This window comes from Eleginops maclovinus, chromosome 4, assembly GCF_036324505.1.
Source record: "Eleginops maclovinus isolate JMC-PN-2008 ecotype Puerto Natales chromosome 4, JC_Emac_rtc_rv5, whole genome shotgun sequence".
NCBI lineage: Eukaryota > Metazoa > Chordata > Actinopteri > Perciformes > Eleginopidae > Eleginops > Eleginops maclovinus.
In genome coordinates, this window is record NC_086352.1 from 6,993,451 (window position 1) to 7,009,375 (window position 15,925).

Consider the following 15,925-nt stretch of genomic DNA (forward strand, 5'->3'; position numbering starts at 1 on the left):
TGAGTTATTAACTATTAGTAGTAGTCACTTTTTATACTTTTACTACAAGACTTTTACTAGAAATAAGTATTTTATCATGAATTTTTTGGTACGTTTACTCAATTAAAGTATCTAAATACCTCTTCCGACACTGGAAAAACGAGTCAGTACCTTATGCTGAGTACAGTACCCATTACAGTACGGTAGATATTTTACGTGCCCCGCCTACGCGCTACGTCATCACGTCGTGGAATGGGACACTGGGAGAGCCGGAAGTGCGAGCCAGCAGAGATCCCAGTTTCTGCACTAACGCTTGAACTGTGAAGGAACTACATCCACCAGGGGGATATTTTAATATTCCTCTTAGGCTCAGGTCGGATCTACCTTTGTAGACGGTGAGTATTTTAACACTTCAATGGGAGGATTTAAAAATAATACATCTACCTGTGGAAAAACGTCGCAACGCTCGCGCTGAGTCAGTTAGTCATTCCATGTTAGCTTTAGCCAGCTAGCTTACTAGGAAAATTGGAACAGGAAATACCACAGCTAATGTTACCACTACCGCATTTTTTAAGCTATATAAAGCACATTTTCCAGTATTCACTTCACGTTTCAATCCTCATGTGTCGATATAATTACGAAGCGTTACATCCTGTTTCCAAAGCCTGTTAATAAGCCTGAGGACGCAGATACGCAGAGAAATGTCAGAAAACAGAATGCTTATTTTCCTGCGTTTTTATCATTGGGAATGGTTAAGTTAACATGTTAAAAGGTGAAATGCTTTAATGTGTATGGCTTGACCTACTTTGATTGAAGGTAACATACATTATGCTAGGGTAAAGGTACTAAATGACACGGAAACAATGATAATTCATGGGTCCAACTCTTAAATACTCAGAGCCTATACTTAAGTAAAAGTCGAAATGCTATGGTTTTAAATTCCTTACTGATTTCACAACTATACTTAAGTACAAGTACACAAGTATTAGCAGCTTAATGCACTTCAAGGGGCTCTTTTTCACAGTAGTATAGAACATGACTCCTTTTTCTTTATCACTAACAGATAAGATTTACTCCATTGATCCCAATGTGGGATTTTTTAACTGGGTTATTGCTGTTAGCAGGAAGGTTTTCCTGTATCTGTCCTTGTGACAACAGCTGAATGAGTCTGTTTGAGAAGGAGCTCTGCTGTCTGTCTTTCCAGCTGTTTGTTTAATTTCTGATGAATCATTTAAATGTTGTAGTTTTTCCCTTGTTGTTAACTTTGGTTACTTTTGAAGAAGCTTGCTTGTCAGTACTACATCATCATGTCTTTCTTAGTGTGGAGTATAACGTATAAAATGCCCCTCTGAAGTGTAGTGAAGTAGAAGTATCTGCTGAATTAAATGGAAATACTTACACTCCCATTCAATCACTGGTCTAACCTAATTCTCCCATGTTATCCAGACTTTATTTACACTTTAAGGCACTTTTTTACTCCTCCTGCCTGCTTGGATATCTGCGTTTTGTGTTATGGGTGTGGTTTGGTTGTGGAGATCCTCCTGTCTTCGCATACTGAACATTGTTGGGACTCGCAGGCTGCTGCCGCTGCTTCCTGGTCTGGGGACTATTCCTCTGATCTCTCTCCTGGGGTGAATAGAGCCACGTCTCCTGCAGACTCAGATTGAACACAGATGCTGATTGCCCACATTGTGCCGAGTCAGGAATTGGGATTAGTACAGAAAGCTTTTGTTACCATGTCACTTGAGATTCCTCTGAAACAAACCACACTGTTCATGTAGTTCTGCAGCATCTCAATTAAAATGCAGGGTTAGGGTGATTCAACATGGGAGCAGCTGCTTCAGATTCAGCAACAAAGCCAGAGAATCAGGGAGAACGCCTGGAAAAGTTGGTGCACATCAAAGGTGCTGTCAGCAATTTGAATCTCCTGTGTTCTGTGAGCCTTGGCTCTGAAAATCAGGAAACAAAGTTGCCTGGAATACAAGACAATATACCTTCAACTTGCACGACAAACAAAGCACAAAAAGATAGCGAAATTGCTCTCCCCTGCTTTGCTGTGTGAAGAATAAACAGAAAAATAAATATTTAAAATGAACAATTCAACCTGAGCTAACATACAATGGAATACAAAATCAAAACATGCATTTAAGTCATGGCTGGTAAAATAAACATATCACAATATATGTTTACTGCTGGGGTGCAAAGGGTTTCTGTAAATCTATTTTATTCTTTATTTGCATTTTCATATATAGTTAGATAATAAAGCCTTTTAAGATTCTGGTAAAATAGTAGTATAAATAGTGAAAAGCTGCAGTAAAAAATCCAAACACGTCCACTGATTTAAAATGTTCCGGTAGTTTTTCACGATATCCACAGCGTCCTGTAGCTTCTGAAAATCGTATCTCTCTGCCGTAAATGCATGGTGTTGTTCTTAAATATGACTTTCTTGTTTTTCAGTGTGTATTACAGTGAAGATGTGGAGGGCATCAGCAGGACAGTCTGTGAATGTGGCGGTGCAAGACGATGGGGGGGACGACTGGGAGACGGACCCCGACTTTGAGGTAACATCGCACACTTTATCGCACCTCCATTTCCTCTTTGAGTCCTCCTCACTCCTTCTATGACTCTCCTCGTCATCACGTCCGGCCCTCGCCATTAAAATGTTGTTTTCCTGGATTTCTAGAATGACGTGTCGGAGAGGGAGCAGCGCTGGGGGGCCAAGACAGTGGAGGGCTCGGGACATCAGGAGTCCATAGAGTGAGAATGCTAATTATTTTTCTCTAGCATCTAAGAACATTTACAAATGTAAACTGAGATACATTTAAAAGAAATCCTGTGCCCGAATCAAAGTGCATGATGTGCAGCTGCATGATGAAACTAATTACAACACAAATGCAACATGTAAATCATATAAATGTGTCTCCTAACTTGTTCCTTCCTTGGCGCAGTATCAATCGCCTGCGTGAGGCGGTGTCCACGGAGCACACCTCCCTGAGGAAGAAGGAGACGGACACCGGGCCCAAAGCCTCTGATGGATACGGGGGGAAATTTGGAGTGCAGCAGGACCGCATGGACAAGGTGAGAGAGGCAGTTGAAGTGTTGTAATGGTTGTGTGTTTTTGCTCGTCTACGGTATAGAGGGGGAAATAACTCCTCAGTAAAAAACATAAATTGTTGTTTAATTTTTCTATTTAATTATAATAAAAAAGTTATAATTACATAAAATATATAAATAATAAAAAGTATTACAAAAAAAATATTAATCGAAATAATAATAATAGAACAAAAAAGTAGAATTTCAGAACAGGCTGACTCTGTGTTGGCTGTTTCTCACTGGTTAATCTGTGCTGGCGCTCAGCTCTGTCCTCACCTCTGTGCCGTGGTCGCTGCAGCGTTAATGTGATGACCGGCGCTGTTTACACCACACACTGAATCTGTGATGAGTCAGGTGTCACCACTTCAAACCGCTGCCTCTGTTTCCAGCTTCTCTGCTCCCTCCCTGACCCCTCCCCTCCTCCCTCACTGCCCCCCTTGTGTTTTGAAATGGTCTTTTTCTTCACAGTCTGCTGTGGGTCATGACTACCAGAGCAAGCTGTCCAAGCACTGCTCCCAGACGGACACCTCTAAAGGCTTCGGGGGGAAGTTTGGAGTCCAGGCTGACCGCGTCGATCAGGTACAGAGTCAGAAATCCTTTACTTGTCCAACAACGGGGACTTTTACTGACTAGGTACTACAATAAAACTCAGACACACCCAAGGTAAAAATAGCGCAACAGAGTTAGTGAACATGTAAAGCATTGAGCAGTACTCGGTCGTTCTGGTACTTGAACCTGTGACCCTATAGTTCCCAAACAAAGTCCCTCTGAGCTACTGCTACTCTTTCCTGTGTCTGATCATGAAATAGTGTCAACAGCATCTTGTTTGAAGCAGTTTTTAGGACATTTTAGGCTCTCTCTTCAAGAAATTAGACACTTTTGCTGAAGGAGTTAAAAAAAATTGTCATGATTGTTTGTTTGAAATTTGTATTTTATAATACAAATTAATGTACATTTCTGTACCTGATTGCCTCGTAACGCTTACCAATTGTCATTTTTTTACTTATAAATTGTCTGTAGACTTATCTGTCAGTGAATGGTGGTGCGTGTCTACCAGTGTGGCAAACTGGAGAGCAAACATTTCTTTGATTGCAGTATGAAAAATACTGATAATATAAGTGTAGCATCATTTTGATCTGCACCTGGGCATAAAAACCTGCTTTAAACACAATGAATTGATGTGAGAAAAACAAGCTGCATAGCATTTGAGTGTTGATGTATAACATCCTATGTAAAGGCTATTAAAAAAGCTTCAATCTATTCTATATAGAAGATGTCCAAAGCCCACATTGAGATATCAAGAGGTTTTACCTCTCACTACTCTTATCTCTGTTTCACGTTTTTTATCTAAAGCTTTGATTGAGACGAGGGGTAAACAGGCAGTAAGATAATATTCATTTCTGAGTCTCTTCTCCCTCTCTTTGCAGTCAGCTGTTGGGTTTGAGTACGCCGGGAAGACGGAGAAACACGCCTCTCAGAAAGGTAGCGTCCCGACCTGTCATCTCTCTGCACCTCTTCCTCATCCTCCTGAAGTTTACAACTCGCTTCCTTTCCAGGGGACACATTAGTTCTATCAGTTTAATGTATTTATTTTTGTTATCCAGTTCGGTTCGCGATAGATTTCTAAATTGCCTGCAGGAGAATTTTTCCAGTCTGATGAGCGATTGGCTGTCGGCCATGTTCATTCTGCTCTGCCAGGACGCTCCTGTACAGACAGATTCATTTATAGTGTTGATTTTTTGCTGTTATAATATCAGTTAAAGTGAAGTTGTCGACAGTAGCGAACTTGTTGTGTTGCTCTACACTTCAGCACTACAAAAATGAACTGCTAACGTTCAGCTTTAGAGGTATTTCAGTGTGGTAAAGGAATACTTCACCCCCAAAAAAGTATCATTTCTATATCATTTAGTCACCTGATGATACATAGAATTCTTTCTATTTCTTGCAAGACTTCACTCTGAAAAATTATTTAACAAACTACTTCCCAAACACATGCATTTCTCAGTAAACCCCTGAAATGAGTCAGCATTTTAGCACTTCCTGCTCCCTCGTTTTTTTGGTGAGATTCTTTGAGATGCTTTGGATAAAAGCCTCAGCTTAATGAACTTATGTAATGTCTGTGATTGTCCAGACAACTCCAAAGCGTTTTAAATAGTAATGTTTTAGGTAAAAGTAATTTAACTTGACAAATATGATTTGATGATACTGAACAAGTTGTGCGAGAGTTTTTAAATTAATGTTTTCATATCGTTTCCATTTCCATTTCCCAAATGTCTTACACTGTTTTGATTCTTCATTGCTCATGATTTCATGCAAAAAAACCACACATTGTGTGAGTGACAAAGGGTGAGTAATTCACATACAAATAGTATTTTGTCCGGGTGAAGTAATTCTTTAACCTTTTTACTTACTGCTTGTCTTTCAATGGCTGGAATGGAGCCAAACAGAACTGCTTGTATTACTTCCATACTGCGAGTGTACAGTCTGAACAGTGGCTTCTTAGCTCTTTAAGTATTTTTGAAGCTGCTTTCCCCGTACTGTCATCACCTTTGTGTTGCCTTCATCAGCTGCACACAGTTCCAGATCATTTGCCCAATTCCAACATGTCCTCAGTACTGTAGATCTGCAGGAATCCTCTTGTTTGAACCACAAACAGGACAATCTAAGTGTGTCTTCTTAAAGGAAGAGGATTTAAAACAGCATGACAGGATTGTGTGATAAAGACAGCAGGGAGTGTTTAGCAAACAGGCCAAAATGTAACAAAAATCCCAAGACAGAATGGAGATGTGTCTAACAGGGCACAGTGATAAGATATCTGAAGCTGAGAATAGTGACACTAAACAGAAAGTATTTAAACTGAATCTTACTCACACATCTATGTTAGAAGAGAGGTTTCTTTTTTAATAAAACAGACATTTCCAACCCCAAAATGTGTAAAACTAAACAATTTCCTGAAAACAAATCTACTAAATGGTCCCAAAACATTTATTTCATCAGTCTAAACATTGGTATTAAAATAGGTAGGATCACATAAACACAGATGTAAGGCAAAGGGAAAATAAGGGAACAAATTGAAAGGAATTTCAGAGTAGAGTAACTTGTCTAGAGGTCAGCTGCCTCAAGCTCTTTTTAAAGACAAAGACACCTTCCTCTTTACCGAGGAGTTTGGAATTGGGCTGCTGCTTCGTGACCACTGCTTCATGCTGCTTCACCCTGACCTTTGACCCTTGCCCCCTCCCCCCCCTGCTTTGCTGTGTAGACTACTCCACGGGTTTTGGGGGGCGATACGGCGTGCAGGCTGACCGCGTGGACCAGAGCGCGATGGGCTTCGATTACCAGGGCAAAACCGAGAAACACGATTCCCAGAAAGGTTTGTCTTTAAAACCCCGGGGAGACGTGGAGGAAACGTGGCCTGATGGATACACACACACACACACACACGACTCAATGAGTGAGCTCCATGCAGATCCTGATAAATGTTATTTTGCTCCTCCTCCTTCATTCCTCAGCCTCTGCTTGATCATAAAATGTTGCAAACAATTACTTTATTTTTTATCTCTGTTGCATTTTTGATGTGTTTTTTCCCAATAATACATTGTTATAATTATGGCTGCACAATTATTTAAAATCTATCGTAAACACAATATATTCTATATCCAAATCACAGTAAGCAGACTCTCTAGTAAAGGCTAGTTATTTCTAAATATCTGGGTAAATGATTGCAGAGCTTCTAAGAAGTCCTGACCTACCAAACGTCATTTACAGGCTTAAAAAATACTTTGTTTGAAAAATGTGATATATTTTTTATTGAAAATGGGAATTATGTGCCAAAAAATATCATTCTATCTAATATCTCTAATCATATCTTTCAAGTTAATCACAATAAGTTATTTATCCAAATCGTGCAGCCCTAGTTTTAATAGTGTTTCTAAGATATGGTACAGTATTTCTGCCACACAGGACTTGAAGAACGTGGGAGACTTTTTGGAGGTCGATCACCATTTTCCCTGGAGTTTCTTCAAAGTGTTCCTCCCTCCTTTCAAGCTTTTATGCCATTGGCCGGGCCCTCTGGTCTGTTGCCGGGCAGATCCCAGCTATTTTTTCCGGGATATTTTAATTTGGTTTACTTTTTTCCTTAAAAATGTCTCACCACTTACTCTTCTCTTCTTAAACTATACAACTCTGAAATATGCTCTGACTGCTCGGGCTCTTTTATGTCAAATGTAAAAAAGTTACCTGAACTTAAAGTGGAATTACCTTGTTTTATGTCCACAGTGCAGCTGCATGAGGAGAGAAACATGTGTTAACTTTGCCCACCCTCCCTTTTAGATTACACTAAAGGCTTCGGAGGGAAGTTCGGTGTTGAGACCGACAAAGTGGACAAGAGCGCTATGGGCTTCGAGTACCAGGGAAAGACTGAGAAACATGAATCCCAGACAGGTTGGTCCCAATAACCCAGAGAGAAGTAGAGTGCTGCAGGAATGAGTCCCTACACCCTGAAATGAGTCAGCATTTTAACACTTCCTGTGTCCCTGTGTTGTATTCTGGACTGTTGAATGTGTGCGAGAGAGTTTTCGGAGATAATTCACCATTTATTTCTAAAAATCCTCCCTCCTCGTCTCAGATTCCAGACTCTGTGTCATGGGTAAACTTTGCTCCTCCTCTTTCTGTCTTACCTTTGTATTCCTCCTCTCCTCTTCAGATTACACTAAAGGCTTTGGAGGAAAGTTCGGTGTTGAGACCGACAAAGTGGACAAGAGCGCTATGGGCTTCGAGTACCAGGGCAAAACTGAGAGGCACGAGTCTCAGAAAGGTGGGTACCACCACACATTAATAAGTGAAACACCTTCATTTAACGACCTACAACAAAAAGGATATTCAAGGAAGTTATTCACGCTAATAACAGACAGACACATTGCTTACAATTTGACCGCTTATTGTATTGCAAATCAAGAGGATCTTTTCAGATTTGGTCAATTAGAGTCAATGTGTCATCATCAAAACTCTATGCCAGTGGTGTGTTTACCTTATGTCAAAATAATTGGCACCCCCTCTCCTCTTGTGTTTAGTGTGCAGGTCTTAGCTTCTCCAAACACACACACAGATATAAGAGGAGAACGTTTGTTGACAGCGGTAGAAAAGTGGATTTTGCTTCTAGGGTGACTTACAACATCTGTCCAGGATAAAAAAACAAATACAGAAATGCTCTCTTTTCAACCTCTTGCGTTTATTCATTTAGACCACTGAATATTTGGTGAAACGGATCTGGAACAGACGGTATTCCAACAAGTGTTTGTCTTGCATACATGAAAAATGAGAAAAGGGAAATATGACAGACTATCTATTCATATACAGTAATGTGTTGTATGTCTAAATAAAATAGCAGTTTGGATTGCGTTCCTTTCCATTTATTATATATACTTTAAAATGCAATCCACAGCAATGAAGGCTTCCTATCCGTCCCTTCTCAGTAAAAACACAAACCGTAATCAGCAGGTGATTTTATTACCCAGTGACGCACACACACTCCTCCATGCAGCACACACACGGCCATATTTACCACCAGGGACATAGCTTTTAATATTCACACATCATATGGTCTTATTGTAGATAAGCTGTTTGTGTCAGATAGTCCTCAGATTGTGTAGCAGAATGTTGTTGTTGTGTTGACAGCAGCTTCTGAGTCCGGAGGGTCTGAATGAGTCCGGACTTGTCTGAACTCCTCGTTGCTTCACAGCCGAGCGGCTTCACCTGCAGCTTCTTGTCTGACACACCTGCTCTTACATACCAAATGACCTCAAAAATTCCCCACAATGCTCGGGCTGTGTTTGCCTCCATGATCTGCAGATGTGATAACTGGGTCACGTGCTCTGATAGCAGGCCTGCCAGTGTTGTGTTAAAGTGTAATACTGCACACACGAGTTGAAGGCTGTTTCTACATCATGCACTTGCGTCAGTGCAACGTCAATAGGTTGAAGTGAAGCATATTAAATATGTAAACCTGACATTTGTTAAACAAATACTCCTGATATGAAGCTTTACAACAGACAGTGTTGGACATAATTCCTTAAAACACATCGGGGATTTGATTGAGTTGAGTTTCAAACTAAATCATTATCTCTGTGAATCTACTGTACTGGGGAAATGTTGGAGTGACTAAGTGATTCTCAAGTACTATGAACATGAGGGAACCATATTACCTGCGATATCGGTCTACAAAACTGCAATTAGCTTCTTCTTTTTCAGATGGTGCAGCCCTAATGTGTCTTCTCTTTGTGTGTGTGTGTGCATGTGTGTGTGCAGACTATGTGAAGGGCTTCGGAGGGAAATTTGGTGTGCAGACGGACAGACAGGACAAGTCTGCGCTGGGATGGGACCACCAGGAGAAGCTGCAGCTGCACGAGTCCCAGAAAGGTAAACCTATCAGATTAAGTTAGAGATGGGAAGCAGTATAAAAGATAGACAAATGTGCACGAGTGTTTCCAGTGTGTTACAGGACGTGCAATGAGGTGAATGAACTCAAACGCGTCATGCTACAACATTTATGCTGCTTGAAACAAACGGAAAACTGTATCCATGACTACTCGGCAAGACAAGTCTGATAAAGCTGAATTTACTTTGGGTTAAAGCTTCTTTTATGCAGGTTTGCTGCTAATAAGTGACATTAAAACCACTACCAATCTCAGTTATTCTTCACCAGTAAATCAGATTTACAAAGCAGTCTTTTGTAATTGTTGAACAAAGCTTGAAACTGGAAATCAACACTGAAAAGGAACGAGCATTTTGACCAAAACACAGATTTTGGCTGCTGTTTTTTTCTATTGCAATACATTATATATTGGTCAACGTTCGGTGCAGCCTCACTGCTCACCACATCTTTATACTTCCCTTGTTCAACAGCTGTTTCTGCATAAGTAAGAAGCTGATCTCTATTGAAACTGTTTCACATCAAACCCTCCTCTGACTTTTGAGAGACCCTTGAACGCGGAGATCTCTACATGTCGTCTGCTTTCAGTTCAGCTTCACTCTCTGTATTCTGTGTAAACCCTTTGTTCCTCTGCTCTTTAACTCTGATGTGGTTTACATGGTGGTTTCGGATGCGGCCTTTCAAAGGTCTACTGCTTCCTCAATCTGCGGTTTGAACAGAAACAGCTCTGATGGAGGAAGTGAAACCGCAGGTCAGATTATATTTGAATGTTTGCTGAAGCTTACATTCAGACCCATTTTTAACAAATGGCGTAGGGAAATGAAGTTAGTTTGCTGACCTGTGAACATCACAGGGATCCTTTTGTTAAAATGAATGTGTGGTGTGCAGCTTTTGAGCTTTCTATAACGTATAATCTGACAGTCAAGGCCACATGGTGCAGCGATCGACCGATCACTTCACAAACTCTTTTCTCTGTAGGCGTACTTTTGTTCAGAGTCGTGACGAGATCAGTTTCTGTTACAATTCTGTTCACACGTCAATGCTTCTGTGCTACCTGTACATATAAAACATCATTTATTTATTATTTATCCACCTGTAACTACTTCCAATGTACAGTACATCCCCCCCCAAAACTCTATGATTATCAGCCTCTGACTCCAGGAAATTGCAGTGGGTGAAAGTGTGTAACTCTCCTAATCCAATAAAACACTTTCTACAAATTCAGGATTTTGATGGCCTGAAATATAAAGAAATATATGAAAAACAAAGTAATCCCAAGACTAATTATAGTACAGCTCAACATTTAGAACGTCTTTGAACATTTCTTGAAAGGATCACCTTGTGAGGAAGACTGAAGATCTCCTTCAGAACCATAACCTGTTTCCTCATGCCACTGAAAGACCTGTCCAGTGTATCATGGTCTTTATATGTTTGTCTGTTTATATATGTGTTTGTGTGTCCATGTGTATATATATATATATGTGTGTGTGTGTGTGTGTGTTGTGTTGCAGATTATAAGCGTGGGTTTGGAGGGCAGTATGGGGTAGAGAAGGAGAAGCAGGACCAGTGTGCTCTGGGCTATGAGCACAAGGAGAGCCTGGCTAAGCACGAGTCCCAGAAAGGCACAGAAACACCCCCATTACCCACAATCCCCACGACTGAACCCCCTCCTTTATTATTTAACTCCCAATCCTTTTCCAGAAACACTCCTCCAGCTTGTTGCTCCTTCTTTTGGCACCGTCCTCTCATCCTCCGTTCCGGCTGTTTTCTTTTTCAGCGATGGACACGCCTCTTCTGTCAAATAACCCCCCCACACCTTATCACCTCTGCAGCACCCGACATTTAAAAAACCAGAACCTATAGAGCATTGCTTATTTAACATCAGGTCACTGTTATTCTACTCAGGGGGTGAATTAAGCTCAGGTGTAGCCATCGACTCACAAATCCCCAGCTTTTTTCTACTTTACATTTTTGATTACCAGCATTAAATGAAATGTGCCGACCCCCTTTATTCTGTGTCAGTCAGTGTGCACTTTGATGTAAATACCAAAAAAGGTTAGATGTAGAAATGGGAAGGTATTCCTGTGTTACCACCTATGAGTGACCACACTATAGGAGCTTAGTTGGGTGTATAATCACACATTTATACGGCAGTATTTAGCCTTATGCTTATATAACCTCACGCTACAACCCTGCTGATCCCAGCACGGCCTCCATGCTGTTGTTTGCATTCATTCTGTGCATGATGTCGTACGACCACAATGCATTTCACCCCGCTGCGTCCACACAGAGACATGGCTGATGTTTAATGCAGAGATTGACCTCTGATGTCTGGCTTTTTTTTTTCATCCCTCCCCCAGTCAGTCCCTCTCCTGTCTGCACTCAGTTCATTTTGTTTCTCCTCTACAGGTCTGCATGTTTTTATCAGCCCGCTGTTTGATTCCTGCAGAAATCCCTCAAAACACAACCAGAGTGTGCTCCATCTGAACTCTGCAGACCCCAGAATAAATAAGAGGCTAAATCAAACTTTAAACGTCTGCTGTTTAAAAGGGTTCTGATGAAGCAGACTGCGGTAATGTGAAACAGAAACTGACCCTGTTCATGTCTTTTATCACCAGATTACTCGAAAGGATTTGGAGGGAAATTCGGAGTCCAGAATGACCGCATGGATAAGGTGAGGAGTGTGTCTGTCTTTGTGTGTATTATGTGTGTAAAGCTGTGTATCACATGTTTCTCTCTGGGGTTTTACAGAGCGCGGGGACCTTTGAGGTTGTGGACAAGCCGACTTCATCCTACCAGAAAACCAAACCTGTGGAGACTGGTAAGAGTTCATCATCATCATCATCATCATCATCAGCTGTGTTTGAGTCACATCTTTGTGCTTATGTGAAATCACAGTTTCTATTTCAAAAAGTGTGAATGTTTAAAAGAAGATGAGGAGCTCATGAAGAAGGAGATAGTGGTACATTTTTCTCCCCCTCTTTTCCCCATAATCACACCATTTCTTCTCTCTCTTATCCCCCCCCCTCAGCGGGCAACAGCACAGGAAGCATCAAGGCTCGCTTCGAGAACATCGCCAAGCAGAAGGAGGAGGAGGACAGGAAGCGGGCGGACGAGGAGCGGGTGAAGCGACAGACCAAGGAGAAGCAGGAGCAGGAGGAGGCGCGCCGCAAAATCGATGAGACGCCCAAAACCCCGTCTCCCGTCCCCGCTGCGAGCCCCAGTCCCAGTCCCACCCCCAGCCCGACCCCCCCAGTGCAGCCTGCTGCCCCCACATACCAGGTGAGACTTTTAAAGGTGCCTTTTGTAGCCTTAAGTGTCTTAGTTTTACCAAAGGATTGTTGATGGGATGATGACCTCCTCAGCAGTCGTACGTTAGTAGCGTATACAGTTTTTGCGGGTGTCAATAACATGTTTTGTTTGTGTTGTCAGAACACAGAGGAGGTGTCCCAACCCGAGGCTGCTGCAGAGGAGAACGGAGAGCAGGAGGATCTGTACCAGAACCCCGACCCCGTGTTACCAGAAGTAGCAGCAGGTGAACCCCGCTTCATCTCACTCTCACTTTACCTGGTTACTGACAGGAGCAAGCTGATGTGTAGTATTCACACTTTATATTCATGCTCTGAAGTCAGAGAAGCCACTTTTTAAGAATACTAAGCTAAACCTTATAGAAACAAAAGTATGCCCATCAGACTTTTTCTTTTACAAGACACAACCATAAATATAGAGTCCCTTCAAATGCTAACTCAAACCTCTCCACGTATGTGCTCGTACCCAGAGTGACTTACACTAACCGTGTTATTCCTGCAGACGGAGAGTACGGAGAGGACGTCGGGGTGACGGCGGTCGCTCTCTACGACTACCAAGCAGGTGAGCCTGAACGCTGGGAGTAGATCTCAAAGGGCATGAGTGAACCAGTACTTTAGTCTTACTCTGCCTGTATAAAAACACCTGAGTCCAATGCTGTTGTTTTCTTTTAGCCGGTGAAGACGAGATTTCCTTCGACCCCGACGACATCATCACCAACATTGAGATGATCGACGAAGGCTGGTGGCGAGGCGTCTGCAGAGGAGCGTACGGCCTCTTCCCCGCAAACTATGTGGAAGTTAGGCAGTGAGAACACCCCGCCAAAATAAGAGCCGAGTTCCCATCCAGAACAAAAAAGAGAGGAAGGAGACTATTGGAAAAATCCCCCTTTTCACACCTCTGTCTTCAACCGCAATATTCCTAATCTTTTGCTCCTTTTCCATCCCTCCTCCACCTTTCCCCCTTTGGATGAGTTTTCTTTACTCGATGCAAAGAGAATATATTAATAATGATCTGCTCAAAATGCAACATGGAGCCTGGGATTAAGTATCACAGTTGCATTTTGAAGCTTTTATTTTTCATAATAGAGTTCAGCTTAAGGTGGTGTTGTTGCTTCTTCACACACAAAAATAAATAAATGCAATTAGCTTGAAAATCAACCGTTATGTAGGCAGTAGAAGGTTGAAGAGGGGAATTTGGATCATACTCTATGCCGACGACTACGTGCTGTCCGTGGACCAAAAAATGTAAACCCCCTTTAGTCTGTCTAAAGTTTGCAGGAGTTTAAATTCCCTTTCTCATAAAACACTACATTTAGTACAACTTGTTTCTCCTTCTCTTGCAACATCTTTATGAAATAATAATGATAATAAAGTTTCTTCTATGCTGAATTGTTCACAGAATAACGGGGCCAAAATCACAAGCATACAGAAATACTCCGTACATAGTATTACTTTAATCATCTCCAAACATTATGCACCTGTTGAGTCATGCACAGAGAGGACACGATTTATGGCGCTTTGAGGAAAACATATTTTTGTTCCCTGTGTGTGTGTGTGTGTGTGTGTGTGTGTGTGTGTGTGTGTGTGTGTGTGTGTGTGTGTGTGTGTGTGTGTGTGTGTGTGTGTGTGTGTGTGTGTGTGTGTGTGTGTGTGTGTGTGTGTGTGAATACTTGGGAAACATGTTGAATTGTGAGAATTTAAGATTAGAAATGTATATGAGGCTGTCGTTTAGGGTTTATTTTCTCCAAACACTTATTAATTATTTCAGACTGTTTTGCAGTAGTGTAGCTTAAACAGGGGTGTGTGTGTGTGTGTGTGTGTGTGTGTGTGTGTCATCAAATTAATTTTCGGGGTTTTTATAATGGAAAAAAAAAGTGACCTTTTCAAATGCATTATTCGTGTTGTCTGTACTTCCGTTTGCTCGACACATCATTACCTGCTTGTTCTTTTTTTTTAGTTTCAATAAATAAAGAATATGAATTATACTTTATTGTCAAGATTTCTGTTTGTCAGCAACTTAACTTTCCTCCTTTGTAAAAGATGTAAAGTCATAGTATAGTACGTCACATTACATTTGTTCTTAAACAGCTATAGTAGTGTTTGTCTTTAAGAAGAAGTTATCGCATAGCAGGTTGAATAAACGTTTCTCCAGTATGTGGTTAATAAAGGTTGGGAAAAAGAAAAACTCAAAGTATTGTTTGTCATAGAAACAGGAATAAAGTCACAGCATAGTACGTTGTTAAAAGTCATAGTGTGTTGTAGAGCGGTGAAATAAATTCATAGCAAAGTACGTCTTAAAAAAACAGTACGTTTAAAAAAATTCACATGGCTTATTTGAATACACGATTCTGATCCTGAATTTGGACATTTCATTATGTTGAAAAATAGGAAAAAGTGAATTGAATTGTTTGCCATAAAAAAGTAATAGTATATAAGCCCTCACAACTCCCCTTTTCACTCTTGCCTTCAACTCCTAACCCTCTAACCCCTCCCCCCTATTCCACCGAGTTTAGCACTTTTATTTTTCTTTCTCTGCTTGTAAAGCGCTTTGACCACCAGGAAAACATCTGAAAGAAGCGCTGTAACATAAATATAGAACATGTATTACTATTATTGTTGTCATCATCATCATCATCATCATCATCATCATTATTATTATTATTATTATTATCCCGCTAACTCTTCTCTCCGCCTTCTCTCTCCCGCTAACTCGTCTCACCCCTCACTCTTCTCTCTGCCTTCTCTCTCCCGCTACCTCGTCTCACCCCTCACTCTTCTCTCCGCCTTCTCTCTCCCGCTACCTCGTCTCACCCCTCACTCTTCTCTCTGCCTTCTCTCTCCCGCTACCTCATCTCTCCCCTCACTCTTCTCTCCACCTTCTCTCTCTGTCTCCTGCTAACTCGTCTCACCCCTCACTCTTCTCTCTGCCTTCTCTCTCCCGCTACCTCGTCTCACCCCTCACTCTTCTCTCTGCCTTCTCTCTCCCGCTACCTCATCTCTCCCCTCACTCTTCTCTCCACCTTCTCTCTCTGTCTCCTGCTAACTCGTCTCTCCCCTCACTCTTCTCTCTGCCTTCTCTCTCCCGCTACCTCATCTCTCCCCTCACTCTTCTCTCCAC

General features: G+C 41.5%; 1 protein-coding gene across 3 annotated transcripts; it reads left to right on the forward strand.

Annotated features, from left to right (window-relative positions):
* The first annotated feature begins 231 nt into the window (after positions 1-231).
* LOC134863841 (src substrate protein p85-like) lies at positions 232-14,792 on the forward strand. Of its 3 annotated transcripts, XM_063882571.1 has the most exons (17): positions 232-374; positions 2,437-2,540; positions 2,663-2,736; positions 2,928-3,057; positions 3,541-3,651; positions 4,500-4,554; positions 6,332-6,442; positions 7,402-7,512; positions 7,775-7,885; positions 9,376-9,486; positions 11,011-11,121; positions 12,118-12,173; positions 12,251-12,320; positions 12,531-12,781; positions 12,932-13,034; positions 13,310-13,369; positions 13,480-14,792. In XM_063882571.1, exons 2-17 carry the CDS (start codon positions 2,454-2,456, stop codon positions 13,614-13,616), a joined length of 1,689 nt encoding a protein of 562 aa, XP_063738641.1. In that variant the 5' UTR covers positions 232-374; positions 2,437-2,453; the 3' UTR covers positions 13,617-14,792. The 3 variants fall into 3 exon arrangements, with proteins under 3 accessions (XP_063738641.1, XP_063738642.1, XP_063738643.1); XM_063882572.1 differs by lacking the exon at positions 11,011-11,121; XM_063882573.1 differs by lacking the exon at positions 6,332-6,442.
* Positions 14,793-15,925: the final 1,133 nt, after the last annotated feature.